The 25164-nt window shown below is 49.6% G+C and overlaps 1 protein-coding gene across 3 annotated transcripts in view; it reads left to right on the forward strand.

Moving 5' to 3' along the window:
- The first annotated feature begins 252 nt into the window (after positions 1-252).
- Positions 253-25164, forward strand: part of NUP160 (nucleoporin 160) — a 28812-nt gene continuing 3900 nt past the window's right edge. Inside the window, exons 1-29 of one of the 3 annotated variants that reach the window (XM_055813334.1) lie at positions 253-495; positions 699-909; positions 3524-3746; positions 3992-4070; positions 4913-5027; positions 5771-5929; positions 6908-6985; positions 7200-7297; positions 8132-8216; positions 8686-8754; positions 9505-9588; positions 10439-10609; positions 10724-10823; positions 12403-12568; positions 13200-13315; positions 13420-13580; positions 14888-15021; positions 15352-15422; positions 16947-17106; positions 17790-17859; positions 20600-20698; positions 21020-21139; positions 22040-22135; positions 22248-22342; positions 23046-23142; positions 23229-23334; positions 23451-23611; positions 24194-24290; positions 25023-25133. In XM_055813334.1, the coding sequence (XP_055669309.1) occupies positions 293-495; positions 699-909; positions 3524-3746; positions 3992-4070; positions 4913-5027; positions 5771-5929; positions 6908-6985; positions 7200-7297; positions 8132-8216; positions 8686-8754; positions 9505-9588; positions 10439-10609; positions 10724-10823; positions 12403-12568; positions 13200-13315; positions 13420-13580; positions 14888-15021; positions 15352-15422; positions 16947-17106; positions 17790-17859; positions 20600-20698; positions 21020-21139; positions 22040-22135; positions 22248-22342; positions 23046-23142; positions 23229-23334; positions 23451-23611; positions 24194-24290; positions 25023-25133 (3535 nt within the window). In that variant the 5' untranslated portion in view covers positions 253-292. The remainder of the gene's footprint in view (positions 496-698; positions 910-3523; positions 3747-3991; positions 4071-4912; positions 5028-5770; positions 5930-6907; positions 6986-7199; positions 7298-8131; positions 8217-8685; positions 8755-9504; positions 9589-10438; positions 10610-10723; positions 10824-12402; positions 12569-13199; positions 13316-13419; positions 13581-14887; positions 15022-15351; positions 15423-16946; positions 17107-17789; positions 17860-20599; positions 20699-21019; positions 21140-22039; positions 22136-22247; positions 22343-23045; positions 23143-23228; positions 23335-23450; positions 23612-24193; positions 24291-25022; positions 25134-25164) is intronic. The other 2 variants (XM_055813331.1, XM_055813332.1) reach the window with 2 other exon arrangements.

Genomic DNA, 25164 nt, shown 5'->3' on the forward strand with positions numbered 1-25164 from the left:
TATATCCCCTCCCCATACCCCATCCCCGGGACACCCCATATCCCCTCCACACACCCCATCCTTGGACCACCTCCCTTTCCCCTCGCCCCCCAGATCTTTCTTCCACAAACCTCCTCTGCAAACCCTCTCCCCAAAGCCCCCTTCCCCAGACCCCCTGTCCCCAGACCCCCCGTGCTGCCCCCCCGCCCGCCCACCAGGGGGCGCAGCAGCACGCCCCGCCCCTCCCCGGCACCACCCGCGCCTCCCTTCCCGTGATGCCCCGTGCGGCCGAGGCGGGAAGGCAGGCGGCAAGATGGCGGCGGGCTTGACGGAGCGGAGCTGCCTGGAGCTGAGCGCGGCGGCTCGGGGCCCACCGCGGCGGCCTCAGGAGGTGGCTTTTAGTCCCCCGGGGACGCTTCCGCTCCCAGCCGGTCGCTATGGGGACAGCGCGGGTGGTTTCTGCTACCAGGAGAGCGCGCAGCTCGCCGCCGCCACCAGGAACCGCTTCGTGCGGTGGTGAGTACGGGCCCGGGGGCAGGCCCAGTCCCAGGCTCGGCCCCAGGCCTGCCCCGGCCCCCGCCCCTTCCGCGGCTGGGCCTGGCCCCGGGCCCGGCTGGGGCCCTTCTCTTTGTGCCGGCTTCACTCCCCTCCTGCTGGGGCCCACCTCTCCCCCCACCCGTGCCCGCCGTCCTCACGCCTTCCCCGGTCTCTTCCCTCAGGACCACATCGGGAGACACGGTGGAGCTGGTGGAGGAATCTCTGGACGTTAACTTGCTACACAATGCCGTACGCCTCCGCATCCAGGGCTGCCCGTTTCTGCCGGGCGGTGTGCACCTCTGCGAGGTGCAGAGCCACTTGGTCATCCTGCTGATCACCGGGCAGACGGTGCATCGCCTGCTCCTGCCGCATCCTGCCCGCATGTACCGCAGCGTGAGTACTGGCATGGCCTGCTGCCTGCCTCTGTCAGCCACCTGCCTCGGTCCTGCCCCTCAGGAGCCCTCAGCAGAGCCAAGTGCATTTCGAAATAGCAAAAGCCTTGGCGTGCTTCTCAGCACAAAGTACTGCTTCCCACCCATACCACTTTTGGCTGTGACAATTATTTTGGTCGTGACATAGTTAATTTTGGCCATGATGGAGTTAATTTTCACTGTAGTAGCTTGTGTGGTGCCAGGTTTTGAATTTGTGACCAAAAGAGTGTTGATAATGTGCTAGTAATTTAGCTTTTGCTGAAAGCAGCCTTCAAGGCCTTCTGTTTCTCACTCTGTCCCCCATGTGAATAGATTTGGGGGTGTGCAGTGGTTTGGGAGGGGGCACGACTGGGCAGATGACTTGAACTAACCAAAGGGATGTTGCTTGCTGAATAACATCATTCTCAGCAATAAAAGGGAAAAGAGGGTTTCAGGGGCAGTTAGCCACCTTTTGCTGGGGAGCGGGCTGGGTGTTGGTCTATCTAGCCTTTGTGTCCCTGGTTTTGTTTTCTTCTGTCTTCTCCTTGTCCTTCACTTATTAAGTGATTATTTTGGTTTTTTTACTTTAACCTTGCAAGTTTTCTTGCTTTTATTCTTCCATTCCTCTTCCCCCATCCCACTTGTGGGGGGAGTGAGCATGTGGCTGTGTGCTGCTTTGCTGCCCAGCAGGATTAAACCCCAACACTGTCTTGTTGCAGGGCTTCACATAAACCCTGTCACCACAGTTGTGCCCATCACGTGTGGGCTGGCTGTAGAAATGCTGGAGGTGAGCTGCTGATAGGTATGAAGCTCGGTGTTTCCTGAGCCCTTTCCAATTGGGCTGGATTTTTTTCCCTGCTGAGCAGACTGTATACTGCTTTTGACCGGAATGGAGTTGGTTTTCTTTGCAGCAGCTCACATGGCACTGTGTGGTGGATTTGTCACCGCAGCAGAGTTGGGGACACACCACTGCTTGAGCTGTCACCGAGCAGTGCGTGCATGGCATTGTCGGCTCATCTGTCACCAAGCAGTGCGTGCATGGCATTGTCGGCTCATCTGTCACCAAGCAGTGTGTGCATGGCATTGTCGGCTCATCTGATTCTCATGCTGCCCCCCAAAATGAGCTGGCTGGGGGTGGGCAGGAGGCTGGGAAGGGGCACAGCCCACCCTGGCCAAGGGGATGGTCCCTGTGCCATACGTGATAGTGTTCAGCGACACGGAGGGGAGGGAATTGGGGCAGGCGACCGTTGCTTGGTGCCCGGCTGGGCATCACACTGCTTGGAGGAGGTGGTGAGGGACTGCCTTGGCATTGCTGGGTCTGGGTTTATTTTCTTCTCCTTCCTCTTTCCTTCACTTACATGACCATCTTTGTCTTGACCCCCGAGTTTTTGCTGCACTTATTCTCCTGTGCTCTGCTGAGGCCTGCAGCTGATGACAGTTACCTGCCAGCTGGATCAGTCCATCACGACTGATCCGATTCATAGCTCTGTGGTGGGGATTTGTACCCTCGACTGGAACCCTCCTGTGTGTCCAGAGGCACAAAGCTGGAGCATATCAGGCTCTCTTGAGCTGTGTGGAAACTCTCTGCTTTAGTTACTCTCCAAACTTTTCTAGTTAAATTTCTTTGTAGATGTTATAAACTGCTGAACTCCCAAGGCCTCTGATTCTTGGCCAGATAGAGCAGGTGTGTTCATCCGCATGGGGTAGTGGAAGTGAAAACTACTGGGGAAAAGAGTCAAATAAGAAAAGCAAGCTGGAAATCTCTGGCTTTGTTTGGGACTGAATGTACTCAGACCACATGCTGGGGAGGCAGAGGCTGTAGGCATCGGATTCGCAGCGTTTGCCCCAAAGCTGAGTGTTTCAGATTGGTGATTAGGGCTCTAATTTTGTTGAAACTTGGTGACATAACCTGAAATGAGGCTCAGAGGTTGGAGGTGACTCTGCTGGAGGTCCTGGGGGCCCAGCCTTGTGACAATGGGGACAAATTACACTTTGAAGGTAGCAACTGAGTGCTTCAGAGGAAAGGCTGGCTGTGTTTGTAACTTGCCCTCTGTACATAGCAAGGTATAGGATATTTTATCTCATGTGGAAGATGGATCTTATGCAAAATTTACATCACGTTTACCTGTTTGCTGTGACTTTTTCTCTCGTGTCTGCTTCTGGTGTGTCTTGTCAGGTGCCTTTCCTCGCTTGGAGAGCTTATCTCTTGCTTTTACAGTTCCAGACAGCTTTGCCAAGGGATGATGCTGTGCTACTGCAGAGCTGTTTTTCGCGGAACTCATTACCAGCATTTTGCTCTGAGCTGTTTCAAAGCAGCTGATGGACTGCAGAGCTCCTTTGGGAGCGTTATAGTGTATGAGGGAGAGAGCGAGCAAGTATTCTGCTAGAAAATGGCAGGTTTTGAAATCCATTGCATATCTGCTTGTAAAGGGTTAACAGTAAAGGAAACGGGAGTGGTAGTGATGAAAGTCCTTAACAGAAAAAAATCCTTGTTATCAAGTAGCAGTGTGGCCATTGCCATTCCACAGGTGTCTGGTTGTTTTCTCTGTGCCTTGTGTATGTGTGCTCAGGATTTGTACTCTGCCGTTTCCCTCCAGGACCTGATAACAGAGAGCCAAATGCAGTCCGTGTTTACAGATATCAGCAAAATCAACTTCAGAGATCCTTCCAATTACTATGTGATTCCCAGCGTGCCAGGCCTGGCATCTAATTCTGTCGCCTCAGCAGCGTGGCTTAGCAGTGAGGGGGAGGCTCTCTTCGCTCTGCCCTCTGCTTCAGGAGGGATCTTCGTCCTTAAGCTGCCTCCTCACGATGCACCTGGTAAGGAGCGGGAACAGGCTGCCTCCTTGCATCCGCCTCTGTGAAACACTGCTCAGTGTAGCATCCCCTCTCCCAGCTTTGAACTTCTGTTGATTTTGATTTTTCACGTGTCTTAACATATTTCTCCACATACATACAAGCAAAAGCTTTCCTACATCATGCCTGTGAAGCCCCTTGCTGGTGGCAGTGAATATTTTGTTAACGGGTACTCAACATGTTTCTTAATACCACTTTTATTTTGAAAGGAACAGTTTCGGTTGTGGAATTAAAACAGAGCTCGGTGGTGCAGCGTTTCCTTACTGGTTGGATGCCAACTGCCATCAGGTTAGTGTCTGGTGATGAATAAGTGGAAATAATTTTGTCTTTTTCGATTCCCTCACCTAGAGTTTCTAGCTGAACTCAAAGGCAGGCAAGTCAGCATCTATAAATACTCTGCCAAAAAAAGTTAACTGGGTCACAGGAGCTATCGCAGTACGGAAGTTGGGACTTGAATGCTGGATTACTTCATCTTAATGGGGTCCTGCTGATTCTGTATGTCTGTGTCTCTGAACATGTTATATCTAGTAATTGGCCTCCAAGGATTTGCCCAGGATATGGCTTGCAGCCAGCGCAGATTAAGGATTACAACAGTTGTATGTTCTTGCCCTTGCTCTGAAATGTCAGGCTGGTTCCTGACCGGCAGAGGTTACGTGTGGGTGACACGGATGCTCTGTGTGCAAGCTGGGCTCAGTGTTGGATTGTAATTGTTATGATGTTTCCGACAGCACAAACAGATTTAGGGACTGTGACTCGGAAATGGGAGCGGGTCTCCTGGTGCCATGAATGACTTTTGACCATCAGTGGTGCAGTGCTTGGGGCTGGTCGGATCCTTACCTCCCTCCATGTCCTTCGCCCGCATTCTGCAAGTGCTAGGCTGGGGCTGGGGAAGCCAGGGTTGTGTTTTGGCTCTGCCAAAGCAGGTGAAAAACTGGCTGTTACCGGTGTGGTGGGCTCCTCTGCACCTCGGATGCTGACCAACACAGTCCTGAAACGCTGCACTCTCCTCCTGGTCTCACACCACTGATTTATTTGGTTTTAGACACAGTGTGATAGAAACCCTGTGCCATGGATTTATGTGCTAGCCTTGATTTTCTTTTAAGCTGTTGAAATAAGCTCTGTATTTTCAGAGGTGACTGTGGCCCATCGGACCTGCCTATCAGCCTCTCTGTTCACTGCCTAGATCACGATGCCTTTCTCTTTGCACTCTGCCAGGACCATAAACTTCGGATGTGGTCCTATAAGGTGAGTGAAGCCTGGGTTCAGGGGGGCAGTGTCTTCCGTCACTGCTCAGGCGATAGTCTGAGGCTTAAGGGACAAAGGCTTGATCTGCCATCAAATTGTCACTACAACCTCTGCACGCTGGGATTCAGGGCAGTTTGTGAGAACTGTTGTGGCGTGTGTTTGTAGCTGTGTTTGGAGAGCGAGTGGGTTTTCCTCTGCAGCAAAGCCTTGTCCGTAGGGTAAGAGGCAGTATTAGGTTATTTACAAACATACTGGAGCGTTCAGGAGGGCAGACAGGAGTGCTTCAAGGGCCGAGGAGGCACACCAAATGGATATTCTACTGCTTTAGCAGTAATAAGAGCTTCTTTGTGACATGGCTTCTTGTCAACAAGAAGTTAATAAAAGCCTCTGCTTGCTGCATGCCACTTGCTCCAAATATCAGTGCCAAAGCTAATCGACCAGGGCAACTGCTTTCATGGCTCATCTGCACTGGAATGCGTGCGTGCGTTATGGCAGGGAGGGGAAGCTTTATCCTCTGTGCTTGGACTCTGAAATCCCATGTGCTTGGTGGGAGAGGGCACAGGTGAGATGAGAAGAGCTAAACAGTGGTTTAGGTGCGCACACATATGGATGCTTTATGTGCATCCTTTAGAAGAAGATCTGGGTAGCCTTTGGCCAGGAAGGGAAGGATGAGGGAGAAGCGTGGTTTTTTCAGTCCTGCATCTTTCCTGTGCTGTTTTCCTGAAATCTTTTATTTTGTGTAGGACCAAATGTGCCTGATGGTTGCAGATCTGCTGGAGTTTGTGCCGGTCAGCAGGGACCTGCGGCTTGCAGCTGGGACTGGGCACCGACTGCGACTGGCCTTCTCCCAGTCCCTGGGGCTTTACCTCGGTGTGTACATGCACGCACCCAAGCGAGGGCAGGTATGGAGGGACAGGGCTTCCTCGCTGTGAATGCATCTTTCTTGGGCTGCATGGAAAATACGTTGTTCCTCCTGGCATCTGGGTCTGTAAGGCAAGAAATAGGGAAAAGCTTCATGGCTGGTCCTCTGGGGAGAGCAGTACTTTCTGAATAAACATCTTTGCTCTCAAAACACTGCAGGATACATGTGCCCTCACCCTGGGAGTGGAATTCTCTGTGTGACTAAGCTGATCTGTGAGCACTTGTTCACCTCTTGTTCCAGTAGGATCCCGAAAGCACATATGTGCCGTGGGAAAAGGAAAGGTCTGAAAGGAGCTAAAAGCCTGGAAATACTGATAGTACGTGTGTGTCAGGCTCCTGGGAGCGTGCGCATGCGTCGCTGCCTTGCCAGACGTTGACTTCTTTAGAACTTCTGCTTTTTGCAGTGAATAATAAATTTAGCAGGACAGGAATGACGGCACAGAGTAGTCTCATCTGTTGGACAGCTTACTCTTTGCATTCTCCAGGGCATTCGCGTACAGAGTAGAAGTGTGTATTGTGACTTCTGTCCCACTAGCACTCTGCTTGCTCTGGTAAGAACACGCAGAGCTTGGTTAGCAGCAAGTGGCTTGGGGATTTTGGACTTTTCCACCTTAGTGTCCTTACTTGCCCGCACTGTGTTGTCACTAGCAGTGCCCAGCAGTTACTGCCCACGTTACTGGTTTTCTAGTTTAGTCTTTCAAAAGACAGCTAGAAATCCTTCAGGTTCAGGCAGAGATGAGTGTCCTTGCTGAGAAGACTGAAGGCAGCAACACCAGTACGTGGTGCAGAAGGTCAGCTTGGCAGGGTCTGTGGCTCAGCTTGGCCCTCCTGCCCTTGGCCCTTTGGGGTCTATTGACTGTAGCATCAGGCGAGGAGAGGGACTGGAGATGAGCTTCCCCATGATGTGCTGGTTAGTGGCTTACATTGTTTAGCAAATTACTTATGAGGTGTGTTTGTAGTTCTGTGTCTTCCAGCTGGTGAGCACGGAGAGTAACCGCTACAGCCTTGACCACATATCCTCCCTGTTCTCCTCGCAGGTGAGTGCTGGGGCCTGGCTCCCCAGAGGGCACTGAGACAATAAGGAAGGGGTTGCTTACTGAGAGATCAGAGGCCTGGACTGCCTCTGTGAATAAAGAACTGTTCCCAATGTTTGGTTAAATGATACGAGGGAATATTTTATTGCTGTTAAGTACACGTGTCTCTATTGTACGTGAATTTATGATAAGAAAGTAAATTTGCACTCTCTCCTAGGAGACTCTCGTTGACTTTGCCTTAACCTCGTCTGAGATCTGGGCGCTGTGGCACAACGAAGAGAACCAAACCGTTGTGAAATACATCAACTTTGAGCAGTGAGTTTCTGTGCTGAATTGGTAGCGTTGATAGCCTCGTGAGGGTATCTGCGGGAGCAGCTCTGCATGCTGCTCATTAAAAACACTGATAGAGCTCTTCAACATTTCTCCTGTCCTGCTTTGCTGACTGAAGTGTGTGGAGGCGCAGCGGTACCTAGTTCTTCCTATTGTTTCTGTGTTGCGTGCACCACTGTGTCTCAGTGCGTATTACATGGAATTTTATTTTTCTTGGTTCTGTTTTATGATAAAGCTACAGCTCAGCTGCAGGAATGTGAAAAATTTAAAAAGCCAGGCAGCAGGCTTGCTGGAAGTGGAGTCTGCTGTGAGTGTGTCAGAGGGAGGGCTGTACTTCACCGACAGCTCCTTCAAAACATAACCAGCTGGTCTCTTCCAAGAAAGATCATGTTTTGAGGAGACCAGTGATGTGAAAGAATCATCCCTGTCTTTATAAGGATCCTGAGGAATAGGATACAGGAAGCTGAGAGGGCAGACTTGGTGCATAACCAGACCAGGGAGTTAAATAATGGGTGAAAAAGTGCTGTGAGTGTGTGCAAGTTTAGGCAGAAGAACCTAATGGTCAGTCTGAGAGAGAGTCACCTGGTGAGCACATCCAACCTGTTCTGCTAGTTTAGAGCTAAGGATGCCACCGTTAAGCTCTCCTGGCTAAATCTGTTGGTTGTTATTAATCAAAGCTCCTGTTACCAGATCCAAAGGGTTCTGTAAAATCTGTGATTGCTGGTGGAAGTGACAGGTTTAGTTCGGGTGGCTGCTTCTGGGCTCATTGTGTTGGAGCACTGCAATGCAGAACTGAGTCTGGTTCTGTTTTTCTTCCAGAAATGTCGCGGGACAGTGGAACCAGGTCTTTGTGCAGCCGCTGCCTGAAGAAGAAGTGACGGTTCGACACGATCAGGACCCCAGGGTGAGCCAACTATGAGATAGCAACAAGAAGTAATGAGGCTGCTCTGTCCAGGAGAACATGAAGACAGTTCAAATGTACAAATTGTATTGATTCAGTCTTAAAATGACTCCAAATTAAAGGGGACAGGCCTTAGCCTCTATTACCACAGCATTAAAGCACTAAGCATGGTGATGAAACCAAAAGTTGAGGGATGAGAAGAATGTGGAGTCACTCGAGGGAGCCTTGAGACAAGACGTGTATATAAACAAGATCTGGAGCATGCGAGAAGCAGTGTTTGGTCACTTCAGGAACTGTGAAGGGGCTGGTAGGGGGGAGGTTCGAGCAGGATATGGGAATGAACTCAAGTTGGAAAGAAGAACAGATCCAGGGGATGAGTTTGAGAACAGGAGTAAGGATCAGAAGCAGTATCTTAAATGCTCTGCTCCTGACACATATGTTTTCTTAGATTGTGATCTTTTTCTCTTTGCAGGAAACCTACCTGGAGTATCTCTTCATGCCTGGCAGGTTCACAAATGCAGCTATCCAGAAGGCTTTGCAGGTCAGTGAGAGGGCATTCTGTGCACGTGCTGCTCGGCTTCATCCTTCCTGGCTGTTTAGCTGTGAGGCAGCAGGACTCCTTGGGGCTCTTGGCAGGCATCGGTTTGCATTTGACAGTTTGTAGACCTGTCAGCAGTCACTGAAGCAAGTTAGCGGCTGTTGTGCCATACTTCATCCAGTGTATGTGCTGATGCTGGGAGGCAGAATGTGGTTTCCAGTTTTGGGGCTTTCTCCCCCTTAGATAGCAGAGAGGTTGCTGAACTTGCTTTGCAGTGCCTGCTGCTTTAGCCAGGGGAATAGAGACTCTCTCAGCCCACTGTAGTGGTCTTTTTCAGAATATATCTGCTCGGTTCTGGCTCCTCTAGGGCTGTTAAGGGCAACATGCAGTGCCTTTTCAGGAAAAATGGAAAAGCCAAACTTCTGCTCCTGCGACTGATTCTTTGTGCTGTGACCTTGTTAGAGGCCTATAGCAAGGTACAAGAGAGCGCTGCTGTCAAGGTGTGCGTCACTTCTTTCCTTACATTCTGGTGCACTGCCTACCCGGAAGCTTCCTCCATTTCCACAGGAAGAGTGAAGCTGGCTGTACATCTGTGTACCCCACATTCAGCAGCCAGCCATGTTTTTTGATGCTTTCATTTTGCAAAGCACTGGCTGACACTCTTGTGTTTGCTTTACGTCACTCAGTACTGCTTGAACCCTGGGGAGACAGCTCTCTTGCTTTAAAGTAAAAGTTCACTCTGTTGCTTTTCAGATCTTTTCTCAAGGAACTGAGAGACACATGGATCTGACGTGGGACGAGTTAAAAAAAGAGGTTACTTTAGCTGTGGAAAGTGAGGTGAGATTTTCTTTTTTTTTTTTTCTTCATGATGTTTTGTGCTTACATCTGTTGTATGCAGTATTGTGATGGTTCAGTGAAGTTAAATGAGGTGCAGAGTGATTCCAGGCCTTGTTTTGTCCTTTCTCTCTCCAAAGGAGTTGCGTACATTTTTTTAAAAAGTACGAATCACCATCCTTCCTGTCTGACTTTTCCATTCCCTCTTCTTTTTTGGAGTCCTTTCTCAGTGTTCTGCTGTCTCTGCTCCCTGAGTGCACTTCACTGGTAATGCATCATATGGTGCCCATTCCCAGCTCCCTGCAAATGGGGTGCTATCACTCGTAATTTTGGACATCAAAGATAATCTGCTTAGGGGACCCATCTGAAAGATCAACTGGCTGTCCTTTTGGGTCTAAATTTCCCCCATTTTATCCTGCTGCTCCAGATTTTACTTTGATATGCTTGACTCTGTAAGCCAGCAGTCCTACCACCTGCTCTTCATCCTTGAGGCTGCTTAGAGTATTACTAGAAAGTTTACAAAAAAGGCTATACGTCCTCTATAGCAGTTGTCATGCACAATATTTTTAAAGAGGCCTGCAGTGCTGCCCTTTTTCTTGATATCATTGGTGCTTCTTTGTCTAAGGTTGTATCGATACGGTTCTTGTGAGCTTTGTTCCCCTCGCTGTTTGCTGTGTGATTCAGTGCTGTAGGAAAGGTGGTGGGGAAGAGAACTGTAGCTGGTGTTTATAAACCTTAACCATATAAAGGTGTGACACTGGTCACGAGAGACAAGACAGCAGTCTGAATGCTACAGTTTTTCTCTCTGGTTCACTGCCTGTATTCACCTGAAGTCTTGTTTTGGTCCTGCTAGTTCCAGAGCAGCGTGACAGAATATGAGTGCTCGCCGGAGGAGTTCTGGCAGCTGCAGGTGGAGTTCTGGTCCAAGTTCTATGCCTGCTGCCTTCAGTACCAAGAAGCGCTCTCACGGCCCCTGGCCCTGCACTTGAATCCCTACACCAGCATGGTGTGCCTGCTGAAGAAGGTGAGACTGAGCGGCGGTGGCTTTTTGGCCTCTGTGGCCAACTGAAGCAGTGATGATCTGACAGAGGTGTGGATCTGGGGACCTCAAAGAAGGGCTTTCTCCTCACCTTTCTAGGGCTCCCTGTCTTTCCTCATGCCCTGCTCCTTGGTGGACCACCTCTATCTCCTCTCTAATGAGCACCTCCTGACTGAGGACGATGCTGCAATCTGTGATGGTAAGTGAGATGTGGAGCTTTTTCATTGTTGGAGGTTTAACACTACATGTCAGGGAAACCCTAGACAGAGGGAGGGATGCAGGAGTTCCCAGAGGTCTCTTGAAGTGCTCCTGACTCTTCCATAGTTATGTACATGGAGCTAGTTTTTTTATTTTGGCACTTGTAGGGAGTTTTATTTTGTGAAACCTGCGATCGTGCTCACACCAGGAGTTAGAAAGTGGTGTCAAGGCTGCAGTTCTGCCGTGATCCCTTTCAGATAACTTAAAAAGGAAGCATCTCAGATTTTGGGCTGCGTGTTGCTCCGTGGTAAGGACCTGCATTGGTGGATCCTTTGCCCTTGTAGCTTTATAAACACTCTGTGTAGGCTGCGGTTAGCTGGTGCCCTCTTCATGCCAGCTCTGTGTGGGGCAGATCTGCTGGGTTGGAGCCCGGTAGTGTGCTGGTGGGGAGAGTGGGGTGCAGTGTTTCTGACCATGTGGGTGACCCCACCAATATGAACCCTCCTCACCATTATCTCAGCTGGGTGCTTGCTCAGCTTTTCCATGCCCACTGAGAGCTGTAAGACCTACTCTGACACGGTCCAAGTGGTTCTGTTTGTAAAATTCCCCAATCTCTGTGTCTTGCTGATGGAGTAAACTCCTTTCGAAGATTACAGATGAGAAGGAAACTTGTGGCTGGGCTCAGCTGCCCAGTTCTGCAAACTTAGTTTTTAGTGCAATGTTTTTGTATAAATGTTTTCATGTAAGCACTGGAGAGGGACCGTGCTGTTTCTTGTCTCAGCGGAGTAAATGCCAGAGTGTGCAAAACCTGTCGTTAATATTGTCGCCACAGTGCCCTCTATGCTTTACTGGCTGTGGAATGACGTTTCACAAGAAAAAGGCAACGGAAAATGTTACCTAAGCTCTACTTTCATGCTCGAGTGATCTTTATATTTTTTATAAAGAAGACTTGTCATCCATTTGGTTGAGCTATTTCTGGATCTGAGGGAAGGAAAGCTGGAGGGCTGGGTTTGGGCAGCTAGCAGTTCCTGCCCTGTCTGTTTCAGACTTCTCAAAAAATCTAACTTAATTTTCAAAACGCATACATGAAGGACTGCATTGCAAAGCAGTGATTTGAACCCTCAGTACTGAATCTTCAGATCACTCCTAAGACTGTGAAAATCCTCTCACAGCTGTGAGAGGTGGTGCTGCAAACAGATAGCTGCTGAAAGGAGAGTGCTTTCTGCTTGGCAGACCTAAGTTGTCTGAGCCGTTTGCTCTGGGTTTTTTTTTCTCTTATGGCGCACTAATTATTTCCTTTCAACCTGTGGCTGGAGAAAATCCCTTGGAGGAAATTTCATTGTTTTCTTGTTGCATCAGTAGTTTTTACTTTCCAAATATAAAGCCCAAATCTTTCTTTGTTAACCTCTAAGTTTTAATTTGGCCTCATAGCAGGGAAGGGGCAGTTTGGCATGCAGGATTGAGACCAATGTGCTGCTAGTTGTTTGGTGGTAGGAGCTGAACTAACTGGTTTTTGAATGGCCCTCCCACCTTTGCTTTGAAATCTCTTGTAAATATACAGTTAGATTCTTTCATTACAGATTTGGAGATGTCTCGTGATGTTGTCTGTCTTGTCCAGTGCCTTCGACTGATCGGAGAATCAATTTCCATGGAAATGGCATTCATAATGGAAATGGCTTGCTCCCGCCTCCAGCCTCCAGAAAAGGCTGCAGAGCAGATCCTGGAGGACTTGATAGCTAATGACACGTAAGGAGATGTTTTTGCAGAAGCTCCCCTGCAGGGAGGCTGTGATGGCTGAGCAGGGATTGCCTGGAGCCATCCTTGATTGGCATCAAAGCGCATTTGAGATGTCCGGGCTTCTCCCTGTGCTGCAGGAGACTTTTCCAGGTCTCCTTAGAGTTGGGGAGCGTGGGTATCAGTGACGTTAGCAGGGTCTTCCGTCCAGAACCCCTTTGCTGTTGCTTGGGGTCCTCCAGAAAAGAAATGTTCATGATTCTCAGGTAAGATAGCAGAAGAGGAACAAGTTCCTGTTAGGTAATCATTGCAGTGTGGAAAGCAAGTGCCTGCAGACACTAGGTAGAGGTCAGAGCCTTGGTCAAACCATGTGGTTACTGTGCTAACCTCCTGAAATCATTAGTGGAATGCCAGCTATCTGACTGTTATTTCCTGGTAGCCTGGGGGGTGGAATAAATAGACTGGTTCCTGCAGGTGCCGTAATAAAACTCCAAGCCAGAAGAGGATTCTCATCAAGAATGTCCAGGCTGATCAGATACACTGCCTTCCAGAGAGGATCAGTAAGGGAGGAAAGGGAGCACTCTTGAGTTTAAATCTCATGTTGCCGATGATTATCATTATTGTTATCTTTTTCACTTTGCAGGGAAAATGTGATGGAGGATATACACAGCAAGCTGCAGGAGGTCAGAAACCCCATCCACGCCATTGGAGTGCTCATCCGAGAAATGGACTACGAGACAGACGCTGACATGGAAAGAGGTGAGAGCTCTACAGCGGTGTGTTTGGGCTGGGAAAGCAGTGTCTCAGCAAGTGTTCTTGTCTGTCTAGTTCCTCCCCTTATCTCAGTGATTTTTATCTTTCAGCTCATCATCTAGCTATGCGCATGAACCTCACCCAGCTGTATGGTAGCGGTAGGGCTGTCAGCGTGGTTTGCTGGGGGGTGTGTAAGATTGCTACCATCCGTTTCCTGATCTGTCGGGACCTGTTGATCCTCCAACAGCTGTTGCTCCGGCTTGGAGATCCTGTGAGTACAGCCCTTGAAGCTACTGCTACGCTCTTTGAACTTTTGGGTCTTGGGTTCTGGTGGTGCCAGGCTGTGAGCACTGTCTCTTCCCACAGAACACTGGAGGCTGTTTGAACTAGCCTGAGGCTTGGGCAAGGCCTGTTCTCTTTCTCCAGCTGCTTTTGTCATCCTAAGCAAAGCAGTGCTCACACCCTAACCTCTTTCCACGATGAGCATCCAGGAAGCAAAACTTTGCAGGAGGGCGGCATTGTTTCCAGCCTCCCGTCTGAAACAACACTGCCTGAACATGTAGTTTTCCCATCTGTTCCCCATCCCTCCCCTGGTGCTGCGCAGCCTAGCGTGCACAGGACTGCAGCCTTGTTTTCTGGCAATGCAGCACGCAGCACCTCTGTGTCAGGGCAGCAGTGTTTACCCAGAGGCCGTAGTTTCAGCCTCTTGGAGGCTGCTCCAGCCAGTGCAAACAGCCGCCACGATGGCAGCTGTGTTTGTGGTCATGGTGGGGACTGGTCTGGGTCCGTTCTGTGGCCACGTGAGGGATGGTGCTGATGGTTTGGACGCAGGGGTGTGGAACCAGTCCCCAGACAAGAGGAGTGTTGTTTAAACCGATATTTGCTTGGAAATGTTACTGCAGTAGTTTCTTGGTTGAAAAGAAATCCCCTTCTTCCCGGATAAGGTTGCCCTGGTAGCATTTAAAGCACATTGCAAGGTGCCCTTCTGGAGCCAGGCTCTCACAGACCGCAGGGCATGTGACCTGCTGCTTGTTTGATGATGAACTACTGCTTTGCCACCTTGACACAGTTGTGTCCTCCACAGGCATGGATTGCTTTTTCTTCCGTGTCACCTAGCCATGCTGCTCTTGGCTGGAGCCTACAGGGATGCAAGGCTGGGCCCTGGGATGGTCTCTGCAGCAAAGCCGTGATTTCACTCTCGGTGACATTGTTGCGGCAGTGCAAAGCACCTTTTTGCTGGTGTCCCTGGCATCAGCAGGTGTGGGTATTCACAGGCGAGAGAAGCACTCTGTGTGCACATAGCTTTGCTTGTTAAACTTTCCCCATGGGGTCTGGGCCACCAGAATAGTTGAGTTGTCCCTTGGTCTGAGGTGACACTAATTTATGACCAGGTTATTCTGGTACATGCAAGAGTCCTACTGGTCTCCTGGGTGGGCTGAGTGAACTGCCGGGCTATTGAGCACCTTGGTGTTTGCAGGAGGGACGAGCTGCGCCTGATATAAACCTCAATGGTTGCCCTTGTCCTGCCATGGCTCTGGGCTTGGTCTCTCAGTGCGCCAACCTCTGGTTTGCTTGCAGATGGTTCTGGGAGGGGGACAGCTGTTCCAGTCTCAGCAGGACCTGCTGCACCGCACCTCTCCCCTGCTGCTCTCCTACTACCTGATTAAGTGGGCGAGCCAGTGCCTGGCATCAGATGTCCCCGTTGACACGCTGTAAGTCTCTATACCGATACCGTGCCCCTTCTGTCTTTGATTGTAGGCTCCTGCTAAATCCACCTGAAATGCCCTTCCTGATGTGAAAAGCTGGTGGCTGCTGTGGGAGTATCACTCTAGCAGTCAGGTTGTGCTGGGGAGGGTTGGTTTTTTTTCTTCCACGTTTTGAGCTGACTCCTTGCCTTGTGCTAATTCTGCTGCGTGAGGTCTTGCTGTTCTGTGCACTGTTGCCTTTTTTGGCAGTAGGAGTCATTTGAGTTGAACAATGAGCGCAATTAAAGCAGGAGGCGTTTTGTTGCCTCTTCACTGATGGCTTTTTTTCTTCTCTAGGGAATCTAATCTGCAGCATCTATCTGTGTTGGAGTTAGCAGACACCACTGTTCTAACGCCCCATAAACTAGGTAAGATGTCCACAGTTCATCAGCTCTCGGTGTTTGTGTTATTTATACCTCTGGCACTCTGTCTTTGCCACTCTATGGAAATGCTTTCTGCAGTGAGCTAATGGAGTGCGTGGTTGAATGACCCCACTTTAGGTGGAGATGTTTGTCATGCCGTCCACCAAAAAACAACAAAGGATCTTGTAGCATTGGACTGGGACCAGAGATGTGGATCTTATCCTCAACTTGAGGAGGATGGGAAGGCCTTGCTCAGCCAAGCATTATTAATGCTGACCCTGGCAGTGTCAGCCAAGCTCACCTCTCACTCACCTACGTTACAGCGGCTGTAGTGGGTCAGACCAGCTCTGTCCTGCTCGCCAGCCTTTATCCCGCAGTAAGCAGGAGCAGCAGCTCAGGGAAAGGAGAGAATGTAGCAATACTTCCCCAAAACATACTTGTGCTTCCAGCCCTTTGCAGTTGAGACTGAGTGTTGTTCACAGCCAGCGCCTCAAGGGGAAAATTGCAGCTGATAATTCGTTTGCATTTTAAAAGTCTTGCTGCAAAGACATATGCTTTGGGTTACTGTCATGGAGGAGAAATCCCAGTGGGGGAGAACGTATATTTAGGATATAGAATATGTAATTAGGAGGATGTGTACCTTGAAGCAGTTAGGGAGGGAGGTGGTGAGCAGGATGGGGGAGAAAATGCAGAGGTAAGATGCTGCTGTAAGTAGTCTGCACTTTGAGCCTAAGACACTTCAGAGGGAGCTGAGAAAATTGGTGACAAACAGGCAGCAGTGCCACGTGTGCAGGGCTGTGAGCTGGAGAAGAATTTCCTCCACTGGCTTACAGGCCTGGGGCATTTGTGCTCTTTGTAAGCACACTGCAGTCTTTGGAGTCCGAACTCTCCCTGAATGAGAGTCTTGGTTCAGGAGGCAATTGCCTCGATGTAAATGTCAGCACATGAAAGCAAAACTGAAAACATCCTTTGTCTGTGCCAGTGTCGTGGGTTATTTCTTGGCCGGCTCGTGAGGAAAGTCCTGTTTGGCTGCTGTGCTGCAGGAAAAATATGTGAAACGTAGGAAAGATTGAAAGGAGATGGCAGCTTGGGGAGAGGCGTTGAGAACAGTTAGCTAATGGGAGATTGGATTGCTGAGGGTGCTGGAACGAGGATGGAGGCATTTGAACAGATAGCCAAATCAGCACTCCCTCAGCCCTGCCCTGCACAACACTTGGTCGTGCTGGAAAGCTGCAGCTGTGTTGCGAATAACACAACTGGAGAGAGAGCACAACCCTTTTTTGTCTGTTGTAATTGAGTTGTGGTTAATAAACATTGCAGTATGTGGCTCTTTGATCTCCTGCTACTCGCTCTGACTTAACCAGACGGCAAAAGAAATCCAAAACCAACAAGTCTGAGTATTGAACGTGCTTATTGTTTTGCTCTGTCTTAATCTGTGATGTTTGGGCTGATGAGCACAGCACGATGTAGAAAGCCTGGGATGTCTGCTGCAGGCCCTCTTCTCAGTGTTTCTTTAACTTATATTTTTAGTATCCAGCCCTCAAACAATTGTGGAGCTGTTCTTCCAGGAAGTGGCCAGAAAGCACATTATATCTCGACTCTTCTTACAATCGAACACCTCTTTAGCTGAAACAAGCCTGAACTGGCCCCATCTCATTACCGCAATAGTGACTGACTTTTTGCCGCTTCTGTATCCTTGACTGTAAACCGGCTGCGAGGTGCTCACTCTTGCCGGGCTGGAATCAGGAGGAGTTTCTGTACGGCATGGCAGTGCCAGAGCCCCTGCGCGAGTTGTGTGAGATCCTGATACGGAGCTTCCGTGCATCCGGAGGCTGGGAGCATCGGTGGGTCTGTGGGAGGAGGGTTGGGGCTAGTGGAGGCGGTAGGGTGGTGGGCTGCAGAGTGCTTGGGGGCTGTAAGTTGGCCACCTCTGCCACCAAGCCTCATACAACTCCAAAATCAGTGCTTTCCACGCCTACATTTCAAAGGCAAGTCTCTGGAACAAGTGACTTGTTAGCATTAATGGGATTTGCAGGTATTTTAAGATTTCACAGAATCAGTCCTGTTCCGGTGCACAAGAAAGGATTTGAGTTTTTGACTTTAAGCCCTTGAGCTCTAGCAACTTGACTTGGCAAGGTGCGGTGCTGCGAGATTTGGAAGAGTAACAAGATTTGGGTAGTTGTGGATTAGATGTACTAATGGTTTTGTTCTAATATGGATAAATCTTATTACAGAATAATGACTTGTATAAAGAGCAGCTTAATCTTCTCTCCTTTCCCCCCACAAACTGAGTGCAAGAGGCATGCTGACTTTCAGACTAGTTCTGTGAGCTCCTGGGGCTGGATTGTCCCATGTTCCTTAACCGCCGCTCAGATGGCCCAGCAATCCCAGCTTCCTCTTCCCTGAGTGCCTGATGGGGAGCTGTCAGTACACCCAGCTGCAGGTGAGTGCTTTGCGCCGTCTCTCTCACAGGGGCTGAAGGGGGAAGAGCAGGAGCGGGTGCAATAGCAAACGCTGTCTTTCCAGGCGTGGGTTTCTTTCAGCAGCAGCTCTGCGCTTTGGCCAGTGCAGAGGTGTAACGCAGTGTGAGCTCTCTGCACAGCTGCCTTACATCTGCTTAGAAAAAGCTCCCTGAAACATCATCTTTCTAGTTGCTGGAGTTTGTTCTGCTTTCTGCTAGTCACTGCTCTCTTGAGCTCAGACACGAGCTAATCTTCCCAAATACTCTGCTCTCACGTCTCCCTTTTGGAGATGATGGGCTGGAGGTTTGTCCTGCAGATGAAACATAGAGCAAGGAAGGATTCTGCTGGGTAATTGTTAGAAATCTCTCGTGTAATTATCACAGTGTCGGTGCGGTGAACAAACTGTAAGGTAGCAAATATCTTCCATCTTCCTCATGCATCTGTCTTGTTCCCTGTGGTGTCTGCCTCTGCTAACAGAAGGGCTTTTTGCTAAATATCTCGTACCTAGAAAATGACGCAGACAGTTTGCTGGGGAATGATTTCAGGTGGTTGTTTTATGCATTTCCTCTTTCATCTGTTTTCAAGAAAATCCAGGCATAAGTGCTCAGGATTATTATATACCCTTTTCGTGGAGGAGTTCAGTCTCCCAGGGCTTGTCTGACAGCGTGATACTGCGTGCAAGAAACATCTTTGCAGAGCTTGTTTAAATATCACAGCAAGCCCGTAATCCAGCAGCTTGCTAGCTGCTGATCTACCCGTAGCCTTTCCTGTGGTACCATTGCAAAAAGATTGCCCGACGGGACTGGGGTTCAGGAGGCTGTCTTCAACCCAGCAGCTGAAATAATGCTTCAGGAGGGCTTATTTATTTCTTAAATGTCCTTACTGGTAAAAAACAGAGTAAGAAACATCTGTCGCCTTCCCATCCCTGGCTGTGCTCCCAACATCTTGGCAGCAAGACGAGTGAACTACTTTTTTTTTAGGTGTCTCCGTAGACTGCTGTATTTCAGCTGTTTCTCCACTGTCTCTTCCCGTGCTCTTCAAGGGCTTGGTAGTTGTAGCTGCTTGTGCTCTAGTTCTGAACCGCGTGGTTTCTTGTCTGCAGTGCCATGTGACACGCTTCATACCCTGACTGATGGCAGTCCTTGAGGCACGCAGGGCTAGGCAGGCTGTTATTAATGACATGTTTTTTCCTGTGCTTAGCAGATCCTTTTATTCTCACAGTCCCTTACACCTGGGGGCTAAATTGCTGTCTTTTGTGTTCGTGTTGCTTCCGAGAAGAATGTCAAATCTGCAGAGCTTTTGAGCCAGGAAATGCTGGGATGGTTTGGGCAGCATCGTTGTACCTCCTGGCATATGTGCACTCTCATGGCACGAGCATGCTTTGAATTTCCTTGCATTGCTTTCGCCTCACTTGTGTCCTGCCTCAAGGAGGTACAAGAGACTTTTATATCTGCAGGGGCAGGCTCTTCCTCCTCCCCGCTACCTTCTGTTACGCTTACTGATCCCAGTCAGTCACGTAAACTTGGATTAAGTGCATTGACCTCAGGGAGCTCACACTGGATTTGCCTCGAGCGCGAGTACGGTGACCCACATAGAGGTGGAGATACAGGAAGCACCCTGCGAGTAACAGGCGGGCACAGAGAAGGTCTAGTGACCAAAGCACTGGCCTGGGATGAGGGCCAGACCTCTCCTTGTTACTTATTCTGTATGACAAGCTGTTGAGTAAGCCTGGGGTGGGATTTATCTGTTGTAGCTGGCTAATCAGAACAGTGAATCCGGGCTCAGAAGGATGCGTTGCCACGTGGCTTTTAGTGAACGCATGGCTGGGGTAGATGGGGCATATGTGCCGGTGATTTATGCACATGCAAAGATGCAGGTCGTCCAGTGAGACCTTGGCTTTACCACCAGGTCCTGGCTTCTCCGCCTGCCTCCCTGCTGAGTCCCAGAGTCCTGCTAGTGGGACATCTCTGCTTCTCCAAGTATGAAGAGCATACGCTGCTCTCCCAGGCACGAGGGATGCCAACTTTTGAGGTTTTGTCATGCTTCCTAGCTGCTTATTGATAGGTGATGACACTTTGCAGCCCTTATATTATCCTGACGGAGCAGGCATAGGGCCAGTTGTGTTGTTTCACGCTGGCCAGTGTCTGTGTTGTGGCTTTATTTGTGGTGTATCCTTGGTGCTATCAGCACTCCACCCCATCCCTGTCAGTTTATTGCTGCTATCCATGGTCTTCCCTGGCTGCTCACCCTCCCCTGCCCTGCTGCACAGATACTGCTCTTCTAATGCCTGCTTTGCCTGTTCTCCCGCTGCCTTCACAACATGCATGCTCCCGTTGTGCTCTGTGCACACCAGGGTAATGTTTCCTTTGCGGTTCCCGGCAGCAAGTTTGCAGTGGTTGTGGAGAGCGTTGTGTTGGATATTTTGGGATATTGGGTGCTGATTCTGAGGTCCTTTGTACAGATACTGGAGCTATTCAAAGCAGGTTGTTCCCTGGGAGCATGTGAGGGATGTCTCCCCACCTGTGCGCAGAAGGGACTTTTGGGCTGGGGAAACCAGCCCTCGATCTGGTAGAGCAGGATTTATGCGAGCACCACAGCTAAAGGGGCCACCAAAGCAGCACTTTGGCATTAGAGACCTAACCCTTCCTCTGGTACTGGGTGCCTGCAGGTCATGAGCGAGTGCTGACCTGAATCAAAACTCCTCTTCCTCCTCTCCTGTAGGAATACATCCGCCTGCTGCAGCCATGGTGCCACGTGAACATGGGCTCCTGCTGCTTCATGATGGGCAGGTGCTACCTTGTTATGGGTGAGGGACACAAGGTAAGGCCCTCGTCTCCTCTGGTGCTGCCTATCTCAGGGGTCTGGGGCATTTTCCTTTGGGAGGGAGGAGGTGCACAAGTAGGGCCAGCCTTGTTTCTGCTGGGGTGAGTCAGGAAACATCCTTGAGGTCTGCTTCCTTTGGGCAAAGAATGGGGTTGGAGCTGGGCAGCGGGATCTGCTCTTGGGAAAGTTCTCGTTAGCTTGAGGCCAGCAGGACCAGTACACTGGAGCTAAAACAAGTAGCACTGTCCTCTTGCTGGTACAGCAGGGCTGGTCAGTCCCGCAAGGGAGCACACAAGCTGTTTTCTGGTCTGCTTCTAGGCTTTGGACTGTTTCTGCCAAGCTGCATCAGAGGTGGGAAGAGAAGAGTTCTTGGACAGGCTAATCCAGCCTGAGGAGGGTGAGGTGGTCTCCACTCCACGCCTGCAGTACTACAACAAGGTACAGCTGAGCCAGCCCCCTACATGCTCCTGGCCAAGTAAACTGGCACCAAGTTGTTCCACACAGATACTGCTTGGAAAGAGAATTCCTGCTTGGTCCCCGGCTTTCAGAGAAGTGACTTGAGGCTCAGAAAACATGCTTTTTTGGGGGGGGAGGTGAAATCTCAGTGTAGTCAGTTTACTTTCCTTGAGGGCTGCTGATGAGGTGACTACAGTGTGAAAGCTAGGTACTTTCCACCTATTAGTTTTCTAATAGCAGAGGACTTTATTATCCAGCAGAAAAAGGCAGGGTGAGATCCAGCAGCTGGAGACAGAAGCCAGACACGTCCAGGCTAGATGTAAGGTGCTGCTTAAGGGCAAGGTTATTAAGCTTTGAGGCAAATCACGAATAATGTCTTTAAATTGAGATAAGATCTTTCTTCTTGCGTAATACCATGGTTAAGACAGGCTGCAAGCTTAGACCTAGGCTCATTGTAAGGAATTCCCTGATTTTAAACTCCGGAAAGCACAAGGAGTTGTCAGGTGCCCTTGGAGGGGGAACTTCTCTCACTAATACAGGTGCATGTGTGCTTGGGAACAGAATAGTTTACCTCACTGTTGTAGGGGTTTACTGTAACTGTCAGTGCTAAAATGTTTCAGAAAACTGATACGTGCAGAGATGAATCCTCCAGAAAAGCCCATAGCCTGGACCTGTTGTGCTGGGGTTCAGATCTCTGCAACTTACCAAATCTTTCCTGTTTCCAGTCTAGTTGCTTAGAAACATTGGTAAAATTTTTTAAACTGCTCTTATGGTTAGTAGGGGCAGGAGTAGCTCTTTAAAAAAAAAAACAAACAAACTCTCACTAGCCCAACCCGTTCTTCAGTACTGCTGTGGCCAGCACTAGAGTATTGTCTTCTCTAGGTTCTGCGCTTGTTGGACATGGTGGGTTTACCGGAGCTGGTCATCCAGCTGGCTACCTTGGCTATCATGGAATCAGCGGATGACTGGAGAAGTCAGGTACAGGTCACTTTTTTGCATCAAGATGTTCTCTTGGGGAGCTTACACAGGAATTCCTTTCTTGAGTTTTATAACTCAAAACATGTTGGTTTGTGCTCTTTGGTGTTTTCAGGCGACTTTGAGAACTTGCATCTTCAAACATCACTTGGATTTGGGACACAACAGTGAAGCATATGTAGCCTTAACACAAAACCCAGATCCCAGCAGGTAGGTGACAGTTTTATGCCTTCATGTTCACTTGTCTCTGAGGTCCTTGTACCAATTTTTCCATCAAACTGAAAGGAAGACGACGCTTTAGGGTAGAACGTGGCTGCTGTGTTAGGAGGTATTGTTTAGTATGTGTAAAGGTGTGTTTGATGAAGCACACTTCATTTTTGTAAGGACAGCTGGCACTGGCACTAGCTCAAAGGAAGAAACTGGGGGGGAAGTTGATTCAGGGAGGAGCCAGAAGAATGGCTAAAGGTTCACATGCGGCATTGTATGTTGAAAAGCTTTAGGAATCCTGTTAGTTTAATAAAGAAAAGACTTGGGGTTGAAATTTCAGTATGAGTACCATGTGGGAGGTGACCTGGGTAGAGGAAGCTTCACCCTAGCAGAGGAGGATGTGGTGAGCTGGAATAGATGTTTAGAGGAGAAGCAGGAATGCATTTTAATTGCGGCTGAAGAAAATCTTACCAAATACAGCTGAGGGAGGTAGACTGCCCTCCTGAGAGACCTTTGCGGAGGATCTCTCCTGACCAGGGTCTCACTTCCCAGCAGAGGCGAAGTCTGAAGGGACTTTTTGGTTCTAATCCAGAAAAAAAAAAACCCACGGAGCTTATCACAAAGCAGCGCGTTCCTGGCTTAAAGCCTGCATCCTGGAGATGGGTTTGTTCCCGCTTCTCCAGAATGGTTGCGCTTCTCTCCACAGGCAGCTGGACTGTCTGCGCCAGCTAGTGGTAGTTCTCTGTGAGCGCTCCCAGCTCCAGGACCTGGTGGAGTTCCCCTATGTCAACCTTCATAACGAGGTAATCTGCCTGCGCTGGGAAGCAGCAGGGCACAACCGCTCTGTTTAAAGGGATTGTCGACCCACTGGAGCTTCTGTATGCTGCAGGTCGTGGGGATCATCGAATCGCATGCTCGAGCAGTGGACCTGATGACCCACAATTACTACGAGCTGCTGTACGCTTTCCACATTTACCGCCACAACTACCGCAAGGGTAAGGCTCGGGGTGGACACGTTGTAACAGCCCGCCTGGCCTGGGATCCTGCCTCACCTCCCGCTGCCGGGTGGCCTGCCTGGCTTTTGGCCGATGTGTTCCCCTTCTCTCCTCAGCTGGAACAGTGATGTTTGAATACGGCATGCGCCTGGGCAGGGAGGTGCGGACGCTCAGAGGGCTCCAGAAACAAGGAAACTGTTTCCTCGCTGCTATTAACTGCTTACGGCTGATCCGCCCAGAGTACGCCTGGATAGTGCAGCCAGCTTCTGGAGCTGTGGTAGGAAACGCTGAGCTTACTACGAAGCCTTTGACCTGAGCTATTGACTGTGGGGGCACTTAGAGGTGTACATCTGGGAAGGAGCTTCCAAAATCCTTTCCGATGTGAACAGAGGCATTGGCCGCCTTAATCTGCTGCTCTCATCTTCTTGGCCAGCTTGTGCAGAATTGTCTCGCCCCACTCAATGGAGACATCAGTCCTGTCTGCCAGCCTTGTCTCATTGACCCTCTCTGGAGCAGGGTGGAAGCAGGACAGCTTTTGGGAGGGGGCTGCAGATATATGTGGGAATATATCACCTTTTGTTGAAGGAGAAGTGAATTTTTGGGGGGAATCTGAACAGCCAGAATACCAGTGAAAAAGAGAATTGCTGTAACATGGTTTGTGTTTCAAATCTGTTTGCGGGGAGGGGGGTGGCTGTAGCCTGATCAGCTAGCGCTGTGCCGTGTTTCTGATAGCCAGAGATAAATGTAACCTGAACTGCCAAGTGGTTGTAATGGCTTTTCTGATTCAAATCAAGGCTTGAAATGGAGAGCTGGTGTTGGGGCTGTAATGTATTGAGGCAACTTGTCCTTTGGAAACCAGGTGGGCATGAACCCTCTTTCTGCTTTTTCCTGCAAGTACGAACGTCCTGGAGCATCCCCGAAGAGAAGCTACGATGGGGAGTGCACGGCTGTTCCAAGTAAGCGCCTAGTCCTGGTACTTCCAGTGTCTCTTGTGTTTCCACAGCCTCTGCCCTGGCCTCAGAGCTCTGCTGCTCCTGTGTGAGCTAGGAGATGGCTCAGTGCAGCTCTTGCCTCTGTCAGTTCAGTAATTTGTAAGGTAATGTAACTCTCCCAGTGTTGCAATATGCTGCCATGTAACATCTATTCCCCCTGGAGCTTTTGTGCACTCTCCTCTGCAGTTTGATGTTTTGTCAGCACTTTTGCTTCCAGTGGAAATAACTTGTAATTAAAAAAAAAAAAACAACACACCTTTGTGAGACAATTTCTAGTTGTTCAAGACTTTTGTTACTTGTGCTTTTGGAAACCCTGCTTGCTGGGAAGGTCTCTGCTCTGCCTGTGTCTACCAAAGCACAGGATGATGGGGTCAGGTTAGACTTGAAATCCTCAGCATAACAGTACAGAAATTTAAGGTCAGGTATTTTTAAAGCAATTACTTCTGAATGAGCTCTTTTGTAGCATATGCCAGGCAGTCAGAGCAGCAGCTGCTACCCAGCGTTAGGTAACATCTCTAATAGAGGAGTGGGAGGTTTTCAACAAGGAGATAGGCACAGTTCAAGGTGGCGTGGAAGGGGCAGCAGAACCTGACCCCTCCTTTGGTGCTTTCTGTGATACAACTCCTCTTAGGAGGGCAGAGGGGTGTAGGTATTTTGCATGATGCCCAAAGAGCCCTTTGTGTCCATCTGTTACAGCAACTCGACAAATTGAGATTCTTGAGCTGGAGGATTTGGAGAAGGAGTGTGTGTTGGCCCGGATCCGGCTGACTCTGGTGCAGCATGACCTGTCAACAGCAGCTGTGGCAGGTAAGAGAGACACAGCGCAGCCGCCTCTCAC

Source organism: Falco peregrinus, chromosome 9 (assembly GCF_023634155.1).
Source record: "Falco peregrinus isolate bFalPer1 chromosome 9, bFalPer1.pri, whole genome shotgun sequence".
Classification (NCBI taxonomy): Eukaryota; Metazoa; Chordata; class Aves; order Falconiformes; family Falconidae; genus Falco; species Falco peregrinus.